This window comes from Schistocerca gregaria, chromosome 3, assembly GCF_023897955.1.
Source record: "Schistocerca gregaria isolate iqSchGreg1 chromosome 3, iqSchGreg1.2, whole genome shotgun sequence".
NCBI classification, from domain to species: domain Eukaryota; kingdom Metazoa; phylum Arthropoda; class Insecta; order Orthoptera; family Acrididae; genus Schistocerca; species Schistocerca gregaria.
The window spans coordinates 773,687,529-773,708,051 of NC_064922.1; the positions used below are offsets into that span (position 1 = coordinate 773,687,529).

General features: G+C 38.8%; 1 protein-coding gene across 1 annotated transcript in view; it reads left to right on the top strand.

Annotated features, from left to right (window-relative positions):
- LOC126354137 (uncharacterized) overlaps nt 1–20,523 on the top strand; it is a 39,097-nt gene that overhangs the window by 16,422 nt on the left and 2,152 nt on the right. Inside the window, exons 4-5 of the mRNA XM_050003534.1 lie at nt 8,778–8,888; nt 19,463–19,621. Of these exons, the coding sequence (XP_049859491.1) occupies nt 8,778–8,888; nt 19,463–19,621 (270 nt within the window). The remainder of the gene's footprint in view (nt 1–8,777; nt 8,889–19,462; nt 19,622–20,523) is intronic.

The window sequence follows — 20,523 nt, forward strand, 5'->3', positions numbered from 1 at the left end:
TTCTAGTGGCGTGCTACGGTATTATGGCGGAGGGATTTTAGTGTGTATCCAAACTGCAGTCACCCACCTTCGAATAAACAAAAACAGCTACGTAACGTTATTTTCTGAAGGTGCTAATTTAAATTTTGTTTACCTGTTGTTCTTAATTATTCCCTGGCTACCTGTGTACCCAGACTGTAGACACCCACCTTCAAACAAACAAAACAAAAATAACTTCAAAATATTAATTCTTGAAGCTGATAACTGAAACTGTTTCCACCATTTGTACTTGGTTGTCCCCTACCCACTAGTTACATTACGTGTAGAAATGATATTAACCCCATCTGAAAAAGTATCTATTTCACTGTTCCATACCTGTTGGTATACCTATGATACATATTATTATTAGATAGATATTCAGTCCTTACATGTCCTCTTCAATACATGTCAAATTACGACATTCTCTCTGTGATTTCATCAGCTACGTCGGGAAATAACTCATTAAAAGCTATAATTTATATCTCTACTTATTTCGGCACAACTAGTTTCAAGGCCGAACTCTGAACAACAGCCACCCACCGTCATTGGAGCTAGACATTACTTGCCATCCTACTCAACTAATATTTGAGTTCAGCAGCCATGATTTCATAATGAGGTTGCAATCTTGAAATGAATAAATAAAATGTAGCTGTAGAAGAGTTAAGTCCTGTTTTGTTATCAGCCACAGACCAGTAAGAATATTTTCTCAGATAAAACGGAAATAACGTGAGGCTCTTACTGAAAGAAATTTCTGCATTCATGATACGAAACGAAAAACTGACAACTGAGGATGCTGAGAGTAGTAATTACGTAGAGGTGAAAAGAATAGCAGAAAAGAGGGAAAATTGGGCAACAATATCAAACCAAACGAAAGACCTATGACATAGAAAAATTTAAAACCGAAGAAAATTTACGGTATAACTATTGCTTCGTACAAACGCAAAATGTGATCAGCGACCACTGTGCAATAGTTGAAGACATTAAAAGTATTCATAAAGACCTTACATTGCAATGATGAGGTTGAAGGTAAAGAATTAGGCTGCACAATGTATTTAAGAGGTTCACCGATGTTTCTAATAAGGAAAATGGCTTCATCTGAAATGTATACACATGTTGACAAAAGAGTACCATAACAATCGAAAACGTAGAACTCAGAAGACAGAACTGTTACATTGAAAAATTGGATCAGAATTAATATAAACAATTTTGCAACCTAGAGCTTGTACTGACTGAAATTCATTATTTGACTGTCTAAAGGAAGCAGGGATAAAATGCAGGGAGCGAAGGGTATCTACAATTTGTGTCGTAACAATACTTCAGTTACAAGAGTCGAAGGACAAGAAATTTGAGAACCCAACCACCAAGCTTTTTACGTACATTAAGAAAGAAGTAAAAGGATATGAAGGATGAATTTGGAAAAGCAGAATAAACAAAATCTTTGAGGATTGGCTGTGATTTTGTAATCCTGGCAAAGACAGGTAGGTACGTATACAATGATCTGGACGAGGCAGACTGTGTTTTGAAAAGAGATAATGAGATGATTTCAACTAAAATGGAAAGGTATTGGAATTTAGTTAAAATAAATGAGGTGGTGATGAGATCATTAAATTAGGAAGCGAGACAGAAAGAACAATAGATGAGTTTCGTTACTACTTCAGCAAACTGAAGGATGTTGCCCCCAGTAAAGACAAAGGACAGACTGACAGCAGCAACAATTTTTTTCTGGAAGAGAGAAATTTGTTAACGTTTAATACTAATGTAAGAGTTAGGGAGTCTGTTCTGAAGGTATTAGTCTTCTATGAAGGTAATTCTCTTGTGTGGTGATGAAATTTGGGTGATAAACAGCGCTGACAAGAAAAGAATATAAGCTTTCGAAGTATTATGCTGCAGAATAAGATTAAAAAAATAGATAGGTAAATCGGATAACTAACGAAGGGCTACAAAATCAATTTGGAGGAAATAAGCTGATGACACAATTTGACTGAAATAAAAGTATCGATTGGAAGGACATGTCTAGGACATCCAAGAGCTGTCTATTCGGTAATGGAGGGGAATGTGAGGTGCAAAAATTGTAGCGGGGAAACCTGGGCTTGACTATATAAATCAGGTTCATATGGATGTAAAATGCAGTGATCACGTGGAAATGAAGAGACTTGTTCGGAATAGACTAGCTCGGAGAGTACAACAACAACAATCATCAATTAAGTGGATGGCTGAAACATTATATGAACAAGTTTCAAAAATACCGAGAATTAAGTCTACAGGAAACCATGATGTGTTGTTAAAAATTCTAGTAAATGGTTTAGGACCTTTTGCTTAGACAGTGAGGCAGGCACTACAGGATATAGAAAGGAATGCACAACAAGAAAATTACATAGTGAGGCGCGCGTTACCTGATATAAAATAGAGCAAATTCCTAGAGTAGCATGAAAAACTAAACTAAACTACTTAATCTATCCAAAACTGATGAACGGAAAGGAAGAGTCCAATTAATTGTGTTGCTGAATACATTTAAATGTTCAGAGTTTTTGATCGTACAATAACCTAATTCACATTTCTTGTCATTTACTGATCTCACAAATGCCTTCCCAACGTGTCAAGATGTCTATTGCACTCCTCATTTTTTGCACAAGGTTATTGAGAAGTGATTAAAACAACTGTTTCGCTTAACTTTCTGACGTTGATTCCAGTATACCAGGACTCTCTTTCCAGCTTGCCCTTCGCACACGTGTTAAACCCAAATAAATACATGTATATACCCGCAAGTAAGCAAGCGTATTTATAGAAGGCACTTCGGACGAAAACGGTGTCTGTGCTGATATAAAACTCTCAGGTTTCACCCGAGTGAGTTCGTCGGAATGGTGCGGCGTTTGACGAGTGCCACGCCAATCATCTTCTGGCGATGTGTCGAGGTGAGTGTCTCGGACATCCTTAACAGTCGATACAGTACGGCGTCTCGCACGCTCCCCTTAAGACAAATGATGGCCTCATTAACAGCATGGTACTACCGATTGGCTTCTGCTTGCGACCCGTTACTAGACAAAGTACGTTGCAAAACTCCGTCTCACTTGCTGTACGGATTCTTTCGTATAGTGACCAGAAACTGGTCCCAAGCAGTCCTCGTAATGTACCATCTCTGTTTATGAGACTACCACGAGTCCTAAGGCGTGGGAGGGGGAGGGCTGCGCCCCAGCGCCTTTTTATGAATAACCAGGACGCCTCGATAATTAACCAGGAGCTGATAGAGTGACACTCGGCTGGAGATTCGATAGCATTGTATTAGTTCAATTAGCTAAGAAAGACAACGGCGTCTTATCTAGTAGCAGTAGTGCTAAGCTTAAAACATCTCTCTTACGAAATGGAAATTAGTGACCCTGATCGTGTGTGTAAAGGGATAAACTAATCGGACTTTAAAGTTCTTTTCAAAAGATAGTATTTCACTAAAAGAGAGAATAAAACTGAAACAGGATTCGAACCTAGGTTCGTTAAAAAATAGGTATAGTGTTTGACCAGATAAACATAAACGTTTGCCAGTTCAAACCTGACTCGTAATTTCAGCGTAGGTGTCAGTGACCTATTCTCTCTTTACGTTCAGAATTTACAAATAAAATGCAACCAATTAACATTGTAATTAGACGGGAACTAGTTAGCATCATCAATCACAGTTTCTATACAGTTCGCTACCGCCAAACACGAAAAATACAATAAAACTTCCCACACTGTAACAATTACAAACCAAACAGATTAATAAACCAAAATACCTCTTTAACGAAACTTAATCAGTCACTAATCAAAACGATTTTTCGTGTATGACAACCCTAGAGCTGCTATGCCATTCAAGATCACTTTTAGCAGCACCCTTTATGCACAGAGATGCAAAACACAAATGTTAAATTTTCTGTCATTGATTTAAGCAAACGAAATTTCAGTGTAGTATGCAAACTGCATAAATTTGATTTTCGCGTCATGTGGAGCAATTTATGAACTTCAATACCTTTCAAATTGATTTGATAATTGGAATCACGTCTCTGAACACTTTAATTACTGATTATAGAAAAAGCAATTAACTTCAAATTTGTGGATAATCAGAAAATGTTGGGGTGAGAGTCAATGGTGATGGAAAGTATTAGATAACTATGGTTCTGCATATGAACTGGTCTATTAAATTTCTTTATTTCTCTGTGAGACGTCTTAGAGCATTCCACACCATGCCCCGTTGCATTATGCAGGTAGTAGTTCCAACAGAAGCACTCTTGTAAAAATGGTGAAATAATTCTGCTTCAGTTTCCACCCGGCATGGTCACTCTTCGGCAGCTTGCTGCTGACTCTCTGAAGTCCTCTTGACGAGCTAAGTCCGCACCCTCATGTCTTTTACTTCGGCGGGCTAACAGCTACAAAAGGATACAAGGATTCATCTACATCTTTCCCTCCCTATTAGAATTCCAACTGTACATGAATCTACGATATGACAAATTGCTTTGTACATTTGTATTATAAAGTAATCATATTTATTAATATTACATTAGATCAGAGGAATACAGTGAGATGACGTAAGTCATGAGATACCTTCTAATATCGTTTTTGACCTGCTTTTAAAGGGAGAAACGCAGTAGTTCGACTTGGCAGGGACTCAACATGTCTTTGAATTGATGGCATATTGAGACATGCTGCATCTACATCCGTCGATTAATGACAAATATTCCATGAGTAGGATTTTTTTTTTCACAAACTGGCCTTTTGATTATGTCGCATATATCTTCGATGGCATTCATTTCGAAACAGTGGCCAAATAGTTCGCTCAAATACTCCATAATGTTCTTCAAACCAGTTGCGAACATTTCTCGCCCAATCACATTTTGGGAACATGAAGTCCATGAATGGCTGCAAAACGTCTCCACATAGCCAAATGTAACAATTTCCGGTCTATGATCGGTTCAGTAGGACAAGAGGACCCAGTCCGTTCCATTTAAACGCAGCCAACAACATTTTGGAGCCACCATCAGCTTGCACAGTGCTTTGTTGACATCTTGCGTCCATGGCTTCGTGGGGTCTGCGCCACAATCGAACCCTACCATCAGCTCTTACCAGCTGAAATAGGAACTCATCTGACCAGACCACTGTTTTCCATTCGTCTAGAGTCCAGTCGATATGGTGACGAGCCCAGGAGAGGAGCTGCAGGCGACGTCATGTTGTTAGTAGAGGCCCTCGCGTCGGTCGCCGGCTGCCATACCCCGTACCGTCAAATTTCGCTCCACTGTTCTAACAGATATGTTATTTATTCTTTATTTATGCTGATGTTAAATGCTGTGGTGGATGTCTCTTAGCACAGACTACTCTACGCAGTCGCCGCTGATCTTGCTGGTTAAGTGAAGCCTGTTGGCAACAGCGTTATCCGTGGTGAGAGATAATGCCTGAAAGTTTGTATTCTCGGCACACTCTTGACACTGCGGATATCGGAGTATAGAATTCCCTATAGATTTTTCAAACTGAATGTCCCACGACTCTAGCTCCATCTGCCACTCAGCATTAAAAGTCTGTTAATTCCCTTCTTACTACCATAATCACGTCGGAAACATTTTCACATTAATTACATAGGCCAACGATGGATAAACTCTTTTGCTGAAAATACCTTTTTCTTATATTTTTTAGGGTGGGAAATCCAAAAATGACATTAAAAACTGTATCACCCACAATTTCCACACAATTTAAAGTTAAGTTTATTAGATTAAGCGATTTTTTTAAGAATTTAACGGCTTTTATATAGTTAAAATAGTTTATAAAGGAGGTGTAATGAATGTAGATAGCGTTGTTAGCACTGCTGAAACACATTTGCTTGCCAAAAAACGTCGACTCTATTTTTGTGTTAACAGATGGTGTTTTGTTTACTGCCAACCTAACCTCACTTTCCCGTTTCCTGGGCATGTGCTCAGTACAATGTATAATCGTGGTTGTAAAAACTGTGCTGACAGTTTTTGTTATATCTCTGGTGAATTTGTGATTAAAAAGCACCAAAGAAACATTACAGGCTTTGTGAAAAAGCTTCATCTATCATACTATGGATCTATACTTGGTGATCAATATAAATCTTGGACGGAGCATAAGGTATGTTATGTGAGATTTTTAAGATATGGGAAAAAGATATGAGCCAAGAAATCATTCCGATGACTGCTACTTTTGCAGTGTTGACATTACTGGTCATAATTCGAAAAACAAGAAGGTTATAAGCTACCCTAACTTTCCGTCCGCTATCCGACCAGTAGGGTGTGGTGTAGATTTGCTGGTTCCTGAACCAACCGATGATTTAAAGTCTGTTCCAACAGAAGTATTTTATGATGTACAAACTGATTTAGATGAACCAGATGATGATGAATTCCATTGTAATACAGAAAGTCTAGGGCCCAAATTGTTGGCTCTGACCGAGCGTAACGATTTGGTTAGGGATCTTGGCGTAACGAAAGAAAAAGCTGAACTGCTTGGCTCTAGATTAAAAGAAAATAACTTATTTGCAGTCGGAAGAAGCATATACCTGTATAGAAAGAGAGAGAGCAGCAATTTTCCAAGTTTTTTCAACAAGAAGGTGATTTAGTGTACTGCCCGGACAGTCCCAGTCTGATGGGTGATTTTGGTATAGAATACAAAAGGGAAGACTGGAGGCTGTTTATTGGTTTATCCAAAACTAGTGATGCAAAGACGCTATCATGGATGCTGGAACACTATCATGATGAGGGACTAATGTTGGTCACTACACCGAGAACTTCAGCAAGCGACTCATCATAAAAAAGAGCTACACAAGAAGCTTCAAAGAAAAAAGAGAAAGAAAATACAAACCAATTCCAGCTGACAAGTGAAACCTCTGTTAACACATATCATTGTTTTAAGTAGCTTATTGTAAATATAAAACCATTGTCATGTTGCAACAAAGCGTTTCATTAATTTCACCGTTTACCTTATGCCACAGGATTTTTGTACTACGAGGGTCGGTCAAAAAGTAATGCCTCCCATTTTTTTTTTCTACTTAAAAAAATTAAGTTAAGTGAAAAATTTGAATTTGGCGCCATTCCTCAAACCTTCTTCTGCAATCCACTGCAGTAGTAACTTTCTGTGTCAATAGGTGGCAGCACAGCAGAAGTTTGTAAGATGGCCGACATCGATGTTCGTTTGAGACAGCGTTGTGTGATTGAATTCTTGAATGCAGAAGGTGAAACGCCCATACGCATTCATGAAAGACTGAAGAAGGTGTATGGTGTTGTGACAGTGGATGTCAGCACTGTTAGACGATGGGTTCGTCGTTGTAAGGAAGCTGAAGGGCAAACACCGTTGACTGACGAAAAGCGGAGCGGCAGGCCGGTGAGTGCAGTGACTCCACACAACATTCAGCAAGTTGATGACATCATTCGTGGTGACCGTCGGGTGACTGCAGATGAAGTGTGTCGCATTATTTCTCTTAGTAAAGGCAGTGTGATCACGATTATTAAACAATTGGGGTACTCAAAAGTTTGTGCACGGTGGGTTCCAAGAATGTTAACCGATCAGAATAAAGAGGCAAGGAAAACAATAGCCTCCCAACACTTGCAACGCTTCCGTTTGGAGGGAGATGAGTTTCTGAAAAAAATTGTGACCGGGGACGAAACATGGGTGCATTTTTTTGAACCCGAATCAAAGAGGCAGTCAACGGAGTGGCGTCACACAAGAAAAAATTCAAAACTGTGCGATCGACAGGGAAAGTTATGGCAACAGTTTCCTGGGATACAGAGGGTGTGATTCTGGTTGATTTTTTGGAGCAGGGATGCACAATAAATTCTGTTCAATACGTCACAACCCTCAAAAAACTTAAAGCACGTCTTCAGCGAGTTCGCCCAACAAAATCAATGGCAGATGTTCTTCTTTTGCATGACAATGCAAGACCACACACCAGTCGTCACACCTCTGACGAGATTGTCAAAATTGGATGGGATGTTTTGCCTCATCCCCCACACAGCCCTGACCTGGCACCATCAGACTTCCATCTGTTCAGGCCACTAAAAGAAGCTCATCGTGGGATTCATTTTGAAGATGAGGAGGCCGTCAAAACATCCGTGCGTCAATGGCTTAGGAAGCAGAGCTGTGATTTTTACCGTGCTGGGATACATGCCCTTGTTCAAAGATGGACCAAAACTGTAGAGATGGGCGGAGATTACATTGAAAAATGACAAAATGATCCTCAATGTTGTGGTTTTCAACCTATGTAATTGCATTTAAATTTCCTGACAATTAAGCGTAGAAAAAAAAAATAGGAGGCATTACTTTTTGACTGACCCTCGTATATAGTAAAAAGCATATTGCTCGAAAACTGTGGGTGATGCAAAAAAACTAAGGCTAGATTTGGATTCAGCTAATAAATACCTATAAAGATCAGCTATCAAAGTAAAGAAAGTATTCCAAAAAGAAATTTTTCCTTGGCTTGTGTTATCTGGGTACAAATGACAGCTCCGAGAATGCACTGCCATTTAACACTTGTGAATGCGGTAATACAATCTGAATATGTGCTTATCGCTATTCGGTGACTTTTGTCACATCACTGTTTAGTTATTAATTACATTCAGTGAGAGAAATACATACATTTGCAAATAAACAATGACCATAATAACAAATCAATATTTAGCTGCTTGGCGCAAAAGTGTTATTGTTGCAACGTCTGTTATGTAGAGGATTGGTGCTACAAATTAATCAGCTGATAGAGGACGTGACTGACGGAGGCACGCGCTGTGTTTTGCTTGCAGAAGTTAAACCAGGCGCTGGAGCTTGGGACACGCAAGGTGGCGCAGCTGGACCGCCTGAACGTGGCCAAGAACCGCGCCTTCGGCATCGGCGTGCCTTGCGGCCCCTGCTCGGTAGGCTCCTCCGGCAGCGGCGGCGGCGGCGGCGCGGGGGCGGGAGCCGGACTCTCCGCCTCCTTCGGCGCCGGCCTCTTCGGATAACTCTGCCCTTCTCTCCCACTCTTCTCCTCACTGTCCGCGATCCCTCTAAGATCCGTCTCGTGACTCACTGTCCGTTGTCAGCACAATGAGCTGTATCCTGTCACATCGACTCCTGTTACATCTACCACGATGCTCAACATGGCGAATCCTGATACGTGCTCTTGTTGGTTTTGTACTGCACTTTGCCTAGCAATAGCAATAGCTGGAATCCATTTCAGGAAGCATGACAGTAGTTTTCAGCACGACAGCCACTGTCACATTTGGTGACGGACCTTATTAAGCCTCATGATGTTCACACCGCCACTTTTTATGTTCAGGAGCTAATGTAACACACCAGGAGGCACACAGCAACGTGTCATAACAGAAACGAATATTAACAAAGAAAATCAATGTTATTTTACTCATAATCTTGTTGAATTCTGCGCCGTTAAGGATTTTTGACGGAAAACGCTGCCGTCCACAATTAGTTGTGAAAGATCATTTCATGCCATTACTGGTTTCAGGATATCATGCCCATCTTAAGGTGGCTAACATTTACACTTCCAGTGAGGTATTCGTCAAATCCATGTCACAAGCTCCTGCCATGCGCAAAAACATTTCCGGATTTAAAGCTGGTTTATATTCATAAAGATAGCAAAAACATGCTCAAGTGCTAGCATTGGATATGACATTGAGAGAGTAATACACTTATATACTTAACAGTCGACAGCCTCTCGTCTTACTTCGGTCATTATCCCTTTTTAGGATGGCGGAACAAGTGTTAAAGTGCACAGTGCATGTCCATGTATTCTGAACAAACGATAGTGGCAAACAAAGACTTCATAATATTCCTCATATATACACGGTGAGGCAAGAGGGAACGTACATGCTTCGAGGGGTGATAGTATTAGCGATTAAAAAAAAAAGAAAAACAACTTACGTACGTTTTTATGGAATAACTCGATAACCCCCCCCCCCCCCCCCTCAGCGTGACCGTGCCACCGTATAGAATTTAACTACATTACATATCCTACAAAAAAGGTCCTATTCATTTTTTTCTAGGACTAATAGTTTGCGCGAAGAGTGCACGGGAATACTACAAATATCTTTCGACGCACATAACGGTGTAGCTTACTTTCTGTAGGACCTTTCGAGGTAGCTTCCCAAATTGATAGACCAGAAGTGTGCGGTATCAAATTGTGGGTCTTAGTTTCCTCTACACTACTGTTATACGTTGTAAACAGTAGCAGTATGTGAATAACACAGAAAACAAATAATAGCGTACATTAAATATATACTATTTCGGGAACCATTCGGAATAGTATGAACTTTTTCTTCAGAATCACTGAACTATCACCCCCTCAAAGCATGTGCTCTTTGAACATAGAAATGATAGCCCTAAATTAGTAATGGCATAAAATAAGGCCTTCTAAAAATATTCGTGGTTGTTTGCCTTCTTCTCGAACAATTCACACCAACAGAAAATCTTGATTCGAATTTTTACGTCAGTAATCGTATCTGCCATGGGTTCATATTTTGCTGCTTAGAACTACTATTACACACACTTCTGTTGAATCTGAAATCAACGGTGCACGGTATAGACCTAGATGGTGAACAGCTAGTAGTCTGAACAAATCAGTTAACGATTATAGCACTTCAGCATATAGAAAGATGGTCTGTTGTACGTCTTTTCATTTTTTATGCAAAAGAGTATGTTGACGAGGAGTATTTCGTTTGAGACTGAGCTCCATATATTTGCCCATTAGCAAAAGAAGCAAGTGGAGCAGAAAAAGCCTGTAAATATCAGGAGTCTCGAGACGATCAAGAAGAACTTGTTGGCCCTTTTACGCAAACAGTAAATTCACATATACATGGACAGTGGTGGTATAAATTATGTTCTAGGTCCACAGTACACGAAAAAAATGACTGTAAAAGGACCGTATGATTTCTTCTCAAATATGTTTCTCTTACTCATATTTCTTGCATAATCTTATAAAACCATGACTATCATGTCCTGTCACTGATTCCTATCAATCTTGCCTAGTAAATAAGTTACTTCTATTCTCCCTTCAAGAACCATCAGTCATAATCACTCAGCAATACATTTTTATGAAGAAATTTTTTTGTACTCAAGAAAGATCAAAATATATGCATTAGCCTAAGACATTTTGTACCATGTTGTAATAAGACTGTACTGAAGCTCGTATTTATTTAAGAATAAAACTGTGAAATCAGAATCACTATTATGTTGTGCCAACTAACCCGTAAGGAATGTATTTGTCCTCCAGTAATACAAACATAAAACCTGCTCCTATGTATTTTGTATTCGTCTTTACGTGAAACACGAAACTTAAAATAACTTAGGTCTGTCTTAGAATATCTTAGCACGCGCAGTTTTTTCTTAAAGAAAGTTGTTGCAAAAGGGAAACATTAAGTTTCATGTAGCCCTCTTTTCTCCGTCCTATACCTGTCACAGTCAATTAGATATTTAAAAACACTATAATCTTTTCACTTTGTTTTTATAAATCCTTCACTGATTTACTTCTCCAAACTTAAAACAATCCCAGCTAGTGCTCCGTTTTAATGACTTCGTTGTCGACAGAAACTTAAACCTTAATCTTAAGGCCGGCCGGTGTGGCCGAGCCGTTCTAGGCACTTCAGCCTGGAACCGCCCGACGGCCTCGGTGACAGGTTCGAATCGTGCTACGGGCATGGATGTGTGTGATCTCCTTAGGTTAGTTAGGTTAAAGTAGTTCTAAGATCTAGGGGACTTATGACCTCAGATGTTAAGTCCCATACTGCTCAAAGCCATTTGAATTATTTTGAACCCTAATCGTCCTTCCTTTCTTTTTCTGCAGATTGGAACTTAAACAAAGTATTGAAACAGTATGTTACATTTATCATCATACCATGTCGTTCCTTTCTAAACATGAATATCAATATAACTTTATTTAATTAAGTTCATTTTATCCTATTTAGCAAACAGATAAAAAACGCGAAAGGACCAAAATACCTCAGAAAATACTAAACGCGAAGCAAGATATTAGAGAGTTAATCGACGATTTAGTCTGTTGAGACGAGAACGAATCAGATCACGGTTACTTGATATATTGACATCCGAAATTATGATTGTAATTTGCGTTTATAGAGTTTCAGTATTCCACTTTTTAGTGACGCAGATGTCATTTCATCTTGTGGATCCCATTACGTTTGTTTCAGGAATATGAAATGTCAGCTCGTCATCAGAATAGAACTTTTACTAGCTTAATTAATTTTGTAAACAAAAGTAAGTCATCGACATTATTTCAATGTATGTACCTCCTATCACTTAAAAAGTCTTTGTTAGAAACACGTTTGAGAACGTTGTTTCACCTGTGTTGCATCATACCGTCTATTACGGTGATATTGGCAGCGTGACGTTCATCCTCCGATTATGACGTCATCATTTTGGGATGCAGCATTTAGAAACTTGTTTTCTACAAGATTGCACGTATTTTATTTTCTTCTCCCGTTTTCTATCCCTAACTTACTCATATGTCTGTAATGGATGGTTCTTGCCAGTAGAATAAATCTGCTCAGTAGCTAAAGAAGCGCACTCACACTAACGTTACGGAATTTAGTGTACCAAAATATATCGTAATATTTAAAGAGAGGGATTTCCTGACTCGCGGAAGTTCCTCAGTTATGGTAATAAATTTGTGGCCCGACAGAAGAAAACCCTGTATTTTTAGTACTTTGCGGGTAGTTATTTAATAAGTGATAACACGCACATACGCTTGAGTCAGTTTATAAAGCAATATGGCACGCTTTTTTTACTTTTTTAAGAGGAATAGAGAAAGACTTATCGACCTTTAAAAACAACTAGCCGCAGAAGCTTTGTTTTATTGAAATGCTGAGAGCAAGTTATTTTTTGATGGCATCCACAAAGCTTATTCTCATCATATTTGGCCCTAATATAATTTTATACGAATGTAAAATGTGGATTCGAAGGGTGAAGATCATAGATCGTTCCATTTCAGTTGTCACCTAGGCATAAGGAAATTAATATCTGACTTCATCATAAAAGGTGATACCTGCTCACCATACAGCCGTTTATGAGCAGTACTGTATACAGGTGCAATTAGCTATTGCTAGTTGCACATACAGATGTGATGAAATTTTACATTAAAAATTACAATGACATTGAGGGAGGTGATAATTGAACTTTGTATGTTTGAGAGGGCCCTCACGAAAAATGAGGAATGATGGAACAGTGAAACATTGTGGAAACATTTATAAGGACATGCAGAAGAGAAATAACGAATAAACTGTTGAAATAAACACATTTTAATTTCCACATGAGAGGCTAACATCTTTTAATTGCATGCTGTGTTTACGTTCCAGGTTACTAACGTCACTCAGTGTGACGACTATCAGCATACGTGACAGTCTGGAACAGCACTAGAGATTGTTCTACTGCACCCAGAAATGTCTCAGACGGGATGTAGGCAACATCTCTCGCTATGATCATCTTCTTTTTGAAGATTGCACGTTGTCTCCAGCATTCCCAGCCATAGTAAGAGTAACTTCTTCAACAATTTGTGACGCAATTGGACTTTGGCTTCTTCCCAGAGCAATTTCCAATTCACCAGTTAATGCGATCTTCCAATCTTGTTCTTAAAGTGCAGAAATATAACCTCTTCATATTGCTTTAATACGTCGACATTCGCGAAGAGCAGAGTAGTATTGTTATTGTTTGGATGAAACAGCTTAGTGGGTAAAGATCTGCTCGCCTTGTCCATGCCGCTGATGATTGTCTCCAGCTGTAATGCACCCTGATGCCTGTGTTTCAACAAAACGCGCCGTACCAATACCGGCACCTAACGACAATTCATGACAATAACGGTGCTAACAACGCAAATCCTGGCGTGCACAATCTGAACATCATTCCTATAAAGTTAGTTACGCGTGCAATAAATGGATTTCCGTCTATAGTGGTTGAAACAGCGAAAATTTAATTATAACCACACTGTAGATAGTTGGAATTCAATGAGAAATATTGTAAGTTTCACTGAGTGAACTCACGCTTCATCTTTGCACTAGCTCACCGATTATGCAGATGTATTTGTGGTATTTTTGATACTTGTCCATTATTTTGTTTCCACGCGTTTCAGGCCTGGATAGCTGAAACATTAAACTCAAGAACAGCCCTTACTTTCGTAGTGTCTTGCGGCGTGACAGTTTAATAATCATGATCATCATGATCAACATCACCCACAACTACTTCAAGCATTAGGCCTCGCAATATATTAGGAGTATATTTCATTGATACTAGTTTTTACATCTACTGCTGAGACTGGTGAGTTTCCGAGGCATCTATATTGATATTTGTATACTCATCTTGGCAAACTTCCAAGAGGTAATAATTCACCTTCATTTTGTCGATAGAACCACTGCATACATTACTGTAAATTCTAATGCATCTGACGCATGGGGATATTTAATCGACATCAGAGTGGCTCAAAAGAACAACTAGTTATGTATCTCCTTCTGTGTTCCATTTACATAATTATATATACTAGCACAACCACTACACAACTAGTCTTTATAAATCTGTCGTAGGTACACTGAAGACGCTCATGGTATACCATCCTCCACTAGAAGGTCACTCAGCATCAACACTCAAGTTTAAAACGTACAGGCAGGATTCAGTTTAACATAATTTGTTTGCTTACTGTAGCTACACTGTAGAATTCCTTTCTTAGGTTAGCTACAATATCAGCAACATTCATGATTCGGAAAATATATTTTCCTCTTAAAGATTTCCCTCATTCAGAAACAGTTTCTTGTGCTTACTTTGATGTAAGCTTCATATTATTTTCAACAAATTACAAACCATGTGAAACGTAAGTCTTGCTTTATTTTATGTTGCTGAAATATAACTGTCAACTCACAACCATTAATTGCTCCTTCATGGGCGTATTTTTAACACAACTGCTATATATTTTATTAAACACACTTACATAGCTGGACAAGTATGGGCAAAGAAACCATTAGTAGTCTATTCAGAGAAACCAATCACTGTTGTCTGGAGCGATGTACAGATATCAAGGATTTTAAATTTGGATATCCGGTCAGGGATTTGAACGCCAGTGTTTTAGAATGCCAGTTCAGTAACAATGAGAGAAATTTCGCACATAACAGCGTAATAGTAAATAACCCAGTTACACACTTCATGGTAATAAAAAATATTCAGTGCGAGCTTTATGTTTAATAGATTCTTGTACCTTATAATTTTTGATTCCGGTAAATGAGTGGTAATTCTCAGTCATACTCTAGGCGGTTTTGTATTAAGCGTAAGGCACTGCGTTTTCACGTGATAAAAATGTCATAACTACAGTTACTTCAGTGTAGGTCATTCATTTTGTCTACCTGGTTTTCAGAAGCAGAATGACGTAAAAAAGTTGCTTGAGAATCAGCTCTCATAAAATGTGTGGCAGAAATATTACAGTAGCAAGCAATTTTAAATTTATGATTACGTATATTTGTTTATCTGATATTGTCCACATGCTCACGGAGATTCTATGGAGCCAATAATACATCGAATTCTTATTACTCATTTCCAGAGGCAGCCATAGGCTCTACAATTGCTCACAAATAAAGGTTAGCTTTCGGCCTTCGAAAGAAAAATATTGTACCACTCCCGTTCCCAAACTTTAGGGATTAGTGGAGTACTTCTTATTTGGATCTAGGGTTAAGGTCTCTTTTGCTTGATAGTTACAATATGGTTCACAGATTCATTCAACTGTACCCAACCTCAACGTACCTTCCCATCTCGTCCAGCCCATATGTCCATCTCGAACATAAAGCACAATTGCGCCATTGTAAATAATATTTTGGTGTACTTGAAAGGGTTCCATACACTACTTGTCATCTTCAAGAGGTATCGTGGTGTCGGAACAGAAATATGACTTCTGAGGTACGTGTTGAATCGCATGTCATCTCCGAAGCTTAGTGAAACGATGATAACCATTCGGGTACAAATTATTGGATTATCACTATAGATACGTGGCAAAATAAACGAGAAGAGACAGACTACTCACATACAGCTTGACATCAGAATAACATCACTTAACAAGCAGTTATTTTCAGCCGTACAAGCGACGTTAACTATTGGACAACTGGGGTAAGGACTTAGTAGTCACACCTACGACTTCAGTTATGGTAATTCTGTCTTATATAACGACACTACGAAAAACTAATGAGATTTCGTTTGCCATACTTTCCACAAAAGACCAAAGGAATACAAAGGATCTGATCCAGCAGCAGGCTAACATGAAATAATAACAAGAAAAGAACTGATTTTCTGGATGATGGCTGTGAGCACTATGGGATTTAACATTGGAGGTCATCAGTCCCCTACAACTTATAACTACGTAAACCTAACTAACCTAAGGATATCACACCCATCCTGATACCACAAGGAAATTATTTCGCTACAGAGGGAGCTTTGTTTCCCAGAATGAAGCTATGAGATCGTATTGGGAGTTTTGCTTGGACAACGCAGTTGGTAAGATCATTGGACATGGAAAGCACGATTCCTGGTTAGAGAGCTGATCCAGAGTACAGGTTTAATATGCCATGAAGGTTTGGAAAAGCACACATTCTGCTTTTTGAAATACATATAATTGTAATTCTGCGAATACAGTTAGGTAAAAGGTCAGATTTAGTTTTTCTGGCACAGAGTGCATGCTCCAGAACAAAATACCAAAAATTAAATCCCTATGTGAGCCACAGTCTGCTGCAAAATCATGAGATTGACGAGCATAAATCTCCGCTCCACCATCATCATTGTATTTCCGAAGCACAAATCTAGTACAAGATGAGAACGAATTGTATTTTGAATTAGACTTTTAACACTTGTCGTACCATTGAACGTGTACAACAATGAACAAATTTCCAGGAAAAAAGGCTGCATAAACAATGAGGAACACAACTTTGTCAGCGATAAATACTTTTAGTTTCTTCCGAGTAGGTAAAGCGTAAACAACTGCAGACTAGATTTCGAAACTAACTGAATGTTACTTTAATCAGACAGTTATTACATTACATTTGATTACTTTTTAGTAACAACTCTTGCGATAATGAAACGTCTAATTTTCACTTCCTCCACAATAAATTATACGTTTGATTAGTAAGAATAAGCTGTAAATAACGAAGATAGTCAATGAACTAGATTAGAAAACATCTTGATTACAATTACATCCTCCTCACTGTTTTATTAATCGAGCTACAAGTATCAAACGCTTCATTTTCTTATTTAAAAAATAATTCGCTTGTTAGACTGTTTGTCGACCACGGGAAATCTGATTTTGCAGTGATTTTGTTACATTCTTTCTTTCTGGAAGTCTCGGTATAACTTTTTAATCTTCACTATCGATAGTAATGTTTATTTCCTACTAGTTTTGAGTACCATGCGAACATCTTGAGTGGAGTTTGCAATTAGTCTTTTCTTCAACGTTACGTGGGCAGCAAATGTTGAAACGCTATAAGTTATGAAAAGGTATCGATCTGCGTCTGAAGCAGTAACGATTATGTAGCTCTTAATACGACACAGAGCAGGCAAGACCCATCAGATAAGAATGAGCAGTAATTTAACTGAGCAAGTAGCTGGACACTCTTACAGTCACACTGGTGACCCAGACAGGCAGTGCAGAGATGTCTTTCACTGGTTTTTATTGATTGTAAAATCTCCACTTTGCTGTATCTCCATATCCTACGATAACAGCTTGATTGCATAAGTGTGCAGCCGTATGGTTATTTAGTAATGAGTACCTGATATTCCCAGCCAGTGCAAACCGTATTTACATTTTCTCCTTAATTAACAATTCCTCGATATTTTTCACAGTTGCTGTAAGTTAGATTCATGTGTTAAAAGAACAACGTAGCTCTGTTAGCATAGCATGTAACCCTCATAACTGAAAATCGGTGCATTTGGTTTTCCAGCCTGAAAGTTCGCTAAGAGATGAAACAGTTATATAAACGAAAGTACGATTGAAAATGAGTGTATAATAATTATTGAAATAAACGTTGATACAACAGAAGTGACACACGTCTAGGAATTTGAAATGTTGTTTGTGCCACATTTCTGCAATATCTCCCTTGTGGCCTGCAACGACGGGTCCACTGTTATGTAAACATGGAATTAATAACCTTCTCAGTTTTATTTTGGTAGACAAAGAATTATTCATTTTATTCCTTCTACATTTTAGAAACACGCCTTTGATATCAGCATGCGTGTAATGTAACATTTTTCACGTAGGCGTATGAGGTCGTAGTTCATATATGGAAGTTCCCATTCTCATAGAAAGACATGGTATTGATATTTGTAGTTCATTAGAAATACTCACAGCTTATCTACATAAGGGAAGTAAAGCGAAGTTTTTTGTCCAGTGGAGTCATATTAAAAGTACCAATACTGTACATAAAGATATAAAGTCAATTACGTTGGCGCAGAAGGTTTTCTGTTATTCAAAATGCTCATACAACCATGTGATACTGTCACAAAACCAATTCTTCGTGATGTAGTCCGACCAACGCGTCACATTGGCTTCAATGTTGGCTATGTCGTCAAAAAATTGACTCTTCATGTGGATTTCTACACCTACATCTACATTGTTATTTGTGGCAGAGTAATACTGAAGACAGCAAGTCTCGTCACCCGTGGTCGGTTTTCCAGAATTGAATTGTCCACAATTTCCATTTTAGTCAAGCCTTGACGGCATGCACATCTCACTACTTTTGTTTCGGGAATCAAGGTGTACGGGACAAACTTAGCACAAACTTTTCTCTTCTTCAGATCATTCTACAGAAACTGTAGAGCACTTGATTGAGAGATGTACCTTCACTGCGATTTGCGGCACAACAACGTTGTCACCCTACATTCGCATGTCCACTACTTACCATGGCCTGCTCACACTGCTTACCACTACTCGAGGACACATCTGTTGTTTGCAGTTGTATGTTCGATTTGCTACCATAGACACTGCACTGAGGTTGCTTTTAGGCCAGGAAGAGAATCAATCTCGGCACATCTTAGATTGACTAGATATTGAACAATAACTATATCTAATTCAATCAGCTTTCAGTTTCGTAGGCCGTGTGCTCGTACAGCTCCTTCAAAACAGGCACAGTTATGCACTTCATTTCCGATTGTAAATTTCCAGGTGTCTCCAGATATACGTTGCTTACAGATATAACATGATTCTTTCCTAATTATAGCGAAATCTCCAGTCCACTTTCGTTTCTCCCTTCTACGCTGTTCAACACCTCCGTTTATGTATTTCATATGTTGATGTCTTTATCTGTGGTATCTGTGCTGTTTAATTTTTTCCTTCACATCAGAAGTAAGTGACCATAATTTAGAGTAATCGAAGTCAGCGTCGCTTTCTCAGTTATCGTGATTTGAGACTTGAAAACTCCGCGTTCCTGATCACCGGCTGAGCTGACGTGAGTGTTGCGTGTTGCAGGACGGCAGGGGCACCGCGGCGCCTCCGCGCTCCACCACGCCCGACGAGGTTCCCGAGTTCCCGCGCACCCGCGTCAGCCTCATGATACCAGACGAGCTGTTCGGCGGCAGCTTCACTCTCATCACCAACATCTCCAAGATCGCCGGCAGCCTCATTACGGTACGTTAAACCGTTTGTTAATGAGAGGTGACAATGTCAAACTGCGGCACAATCTGTTTTGGAAGAGAACCTTTGTCCACAGCTGTCTTGATTGCAGTGGCTTACTTATAACAGTCTACTGGTTTCAAATTTCAAGACTCATTTTAAAGAAGTATTACAGAAGTAACAAGTCGTACAATCGTTGATGTGACATCAGTTAGTTAGTCAATTACTTACACTACTGGCCATTAAAATTGCTACACCAAGAAGAAATGCAGATGATAAACGGGTATTTATTGGCCAAATATATTATACTAGAACTGACATGTGATTACATTTTCAAGCAATTTGGGTGCATAGATTCTGAGAAATCAGTACCCAGAACAACCACCTCTCGCCGTAATAACGGCCTTGATACGCCTGGGCATTGAGCTGAAATGATCGTGACTATAAAACTTATGTGCGCTAAGACTTTATGAGGCACCATTTTACGAACAGCTAGTCAGAAAGTAATGCCTACTTTTTGTTGTTATTGTGATATTCAGTGCCAAGACTGCTTCAATGCAGTGCAATAGTCTATTTATCCATTCTCTTCATCTCTACAAATTTTTATTGTAACGTTTATTCAATTGAACCTGCTTGTTTTGATTAAGCTCTAGACTTCCTATAAAACTTTTACATCCCCCACATTATCAAATTAATTATTCCTTGTAACCACAGAATTTATCGTATCGATGAACCGCTTGTTTAGGCCAAATTATACTAACAATTATTTTCTCCCCGCCTCGACTCAATAAAAATAGGGTCTTTCGCATTGTCATCTTTCTAATGCTTTTTTCTCTCTTTGCGCATACTCTTTATCATTCATGTTTCGCTTACATATAAGACTATGTGACGACCCTTCTATTAATGCATAAAACAAG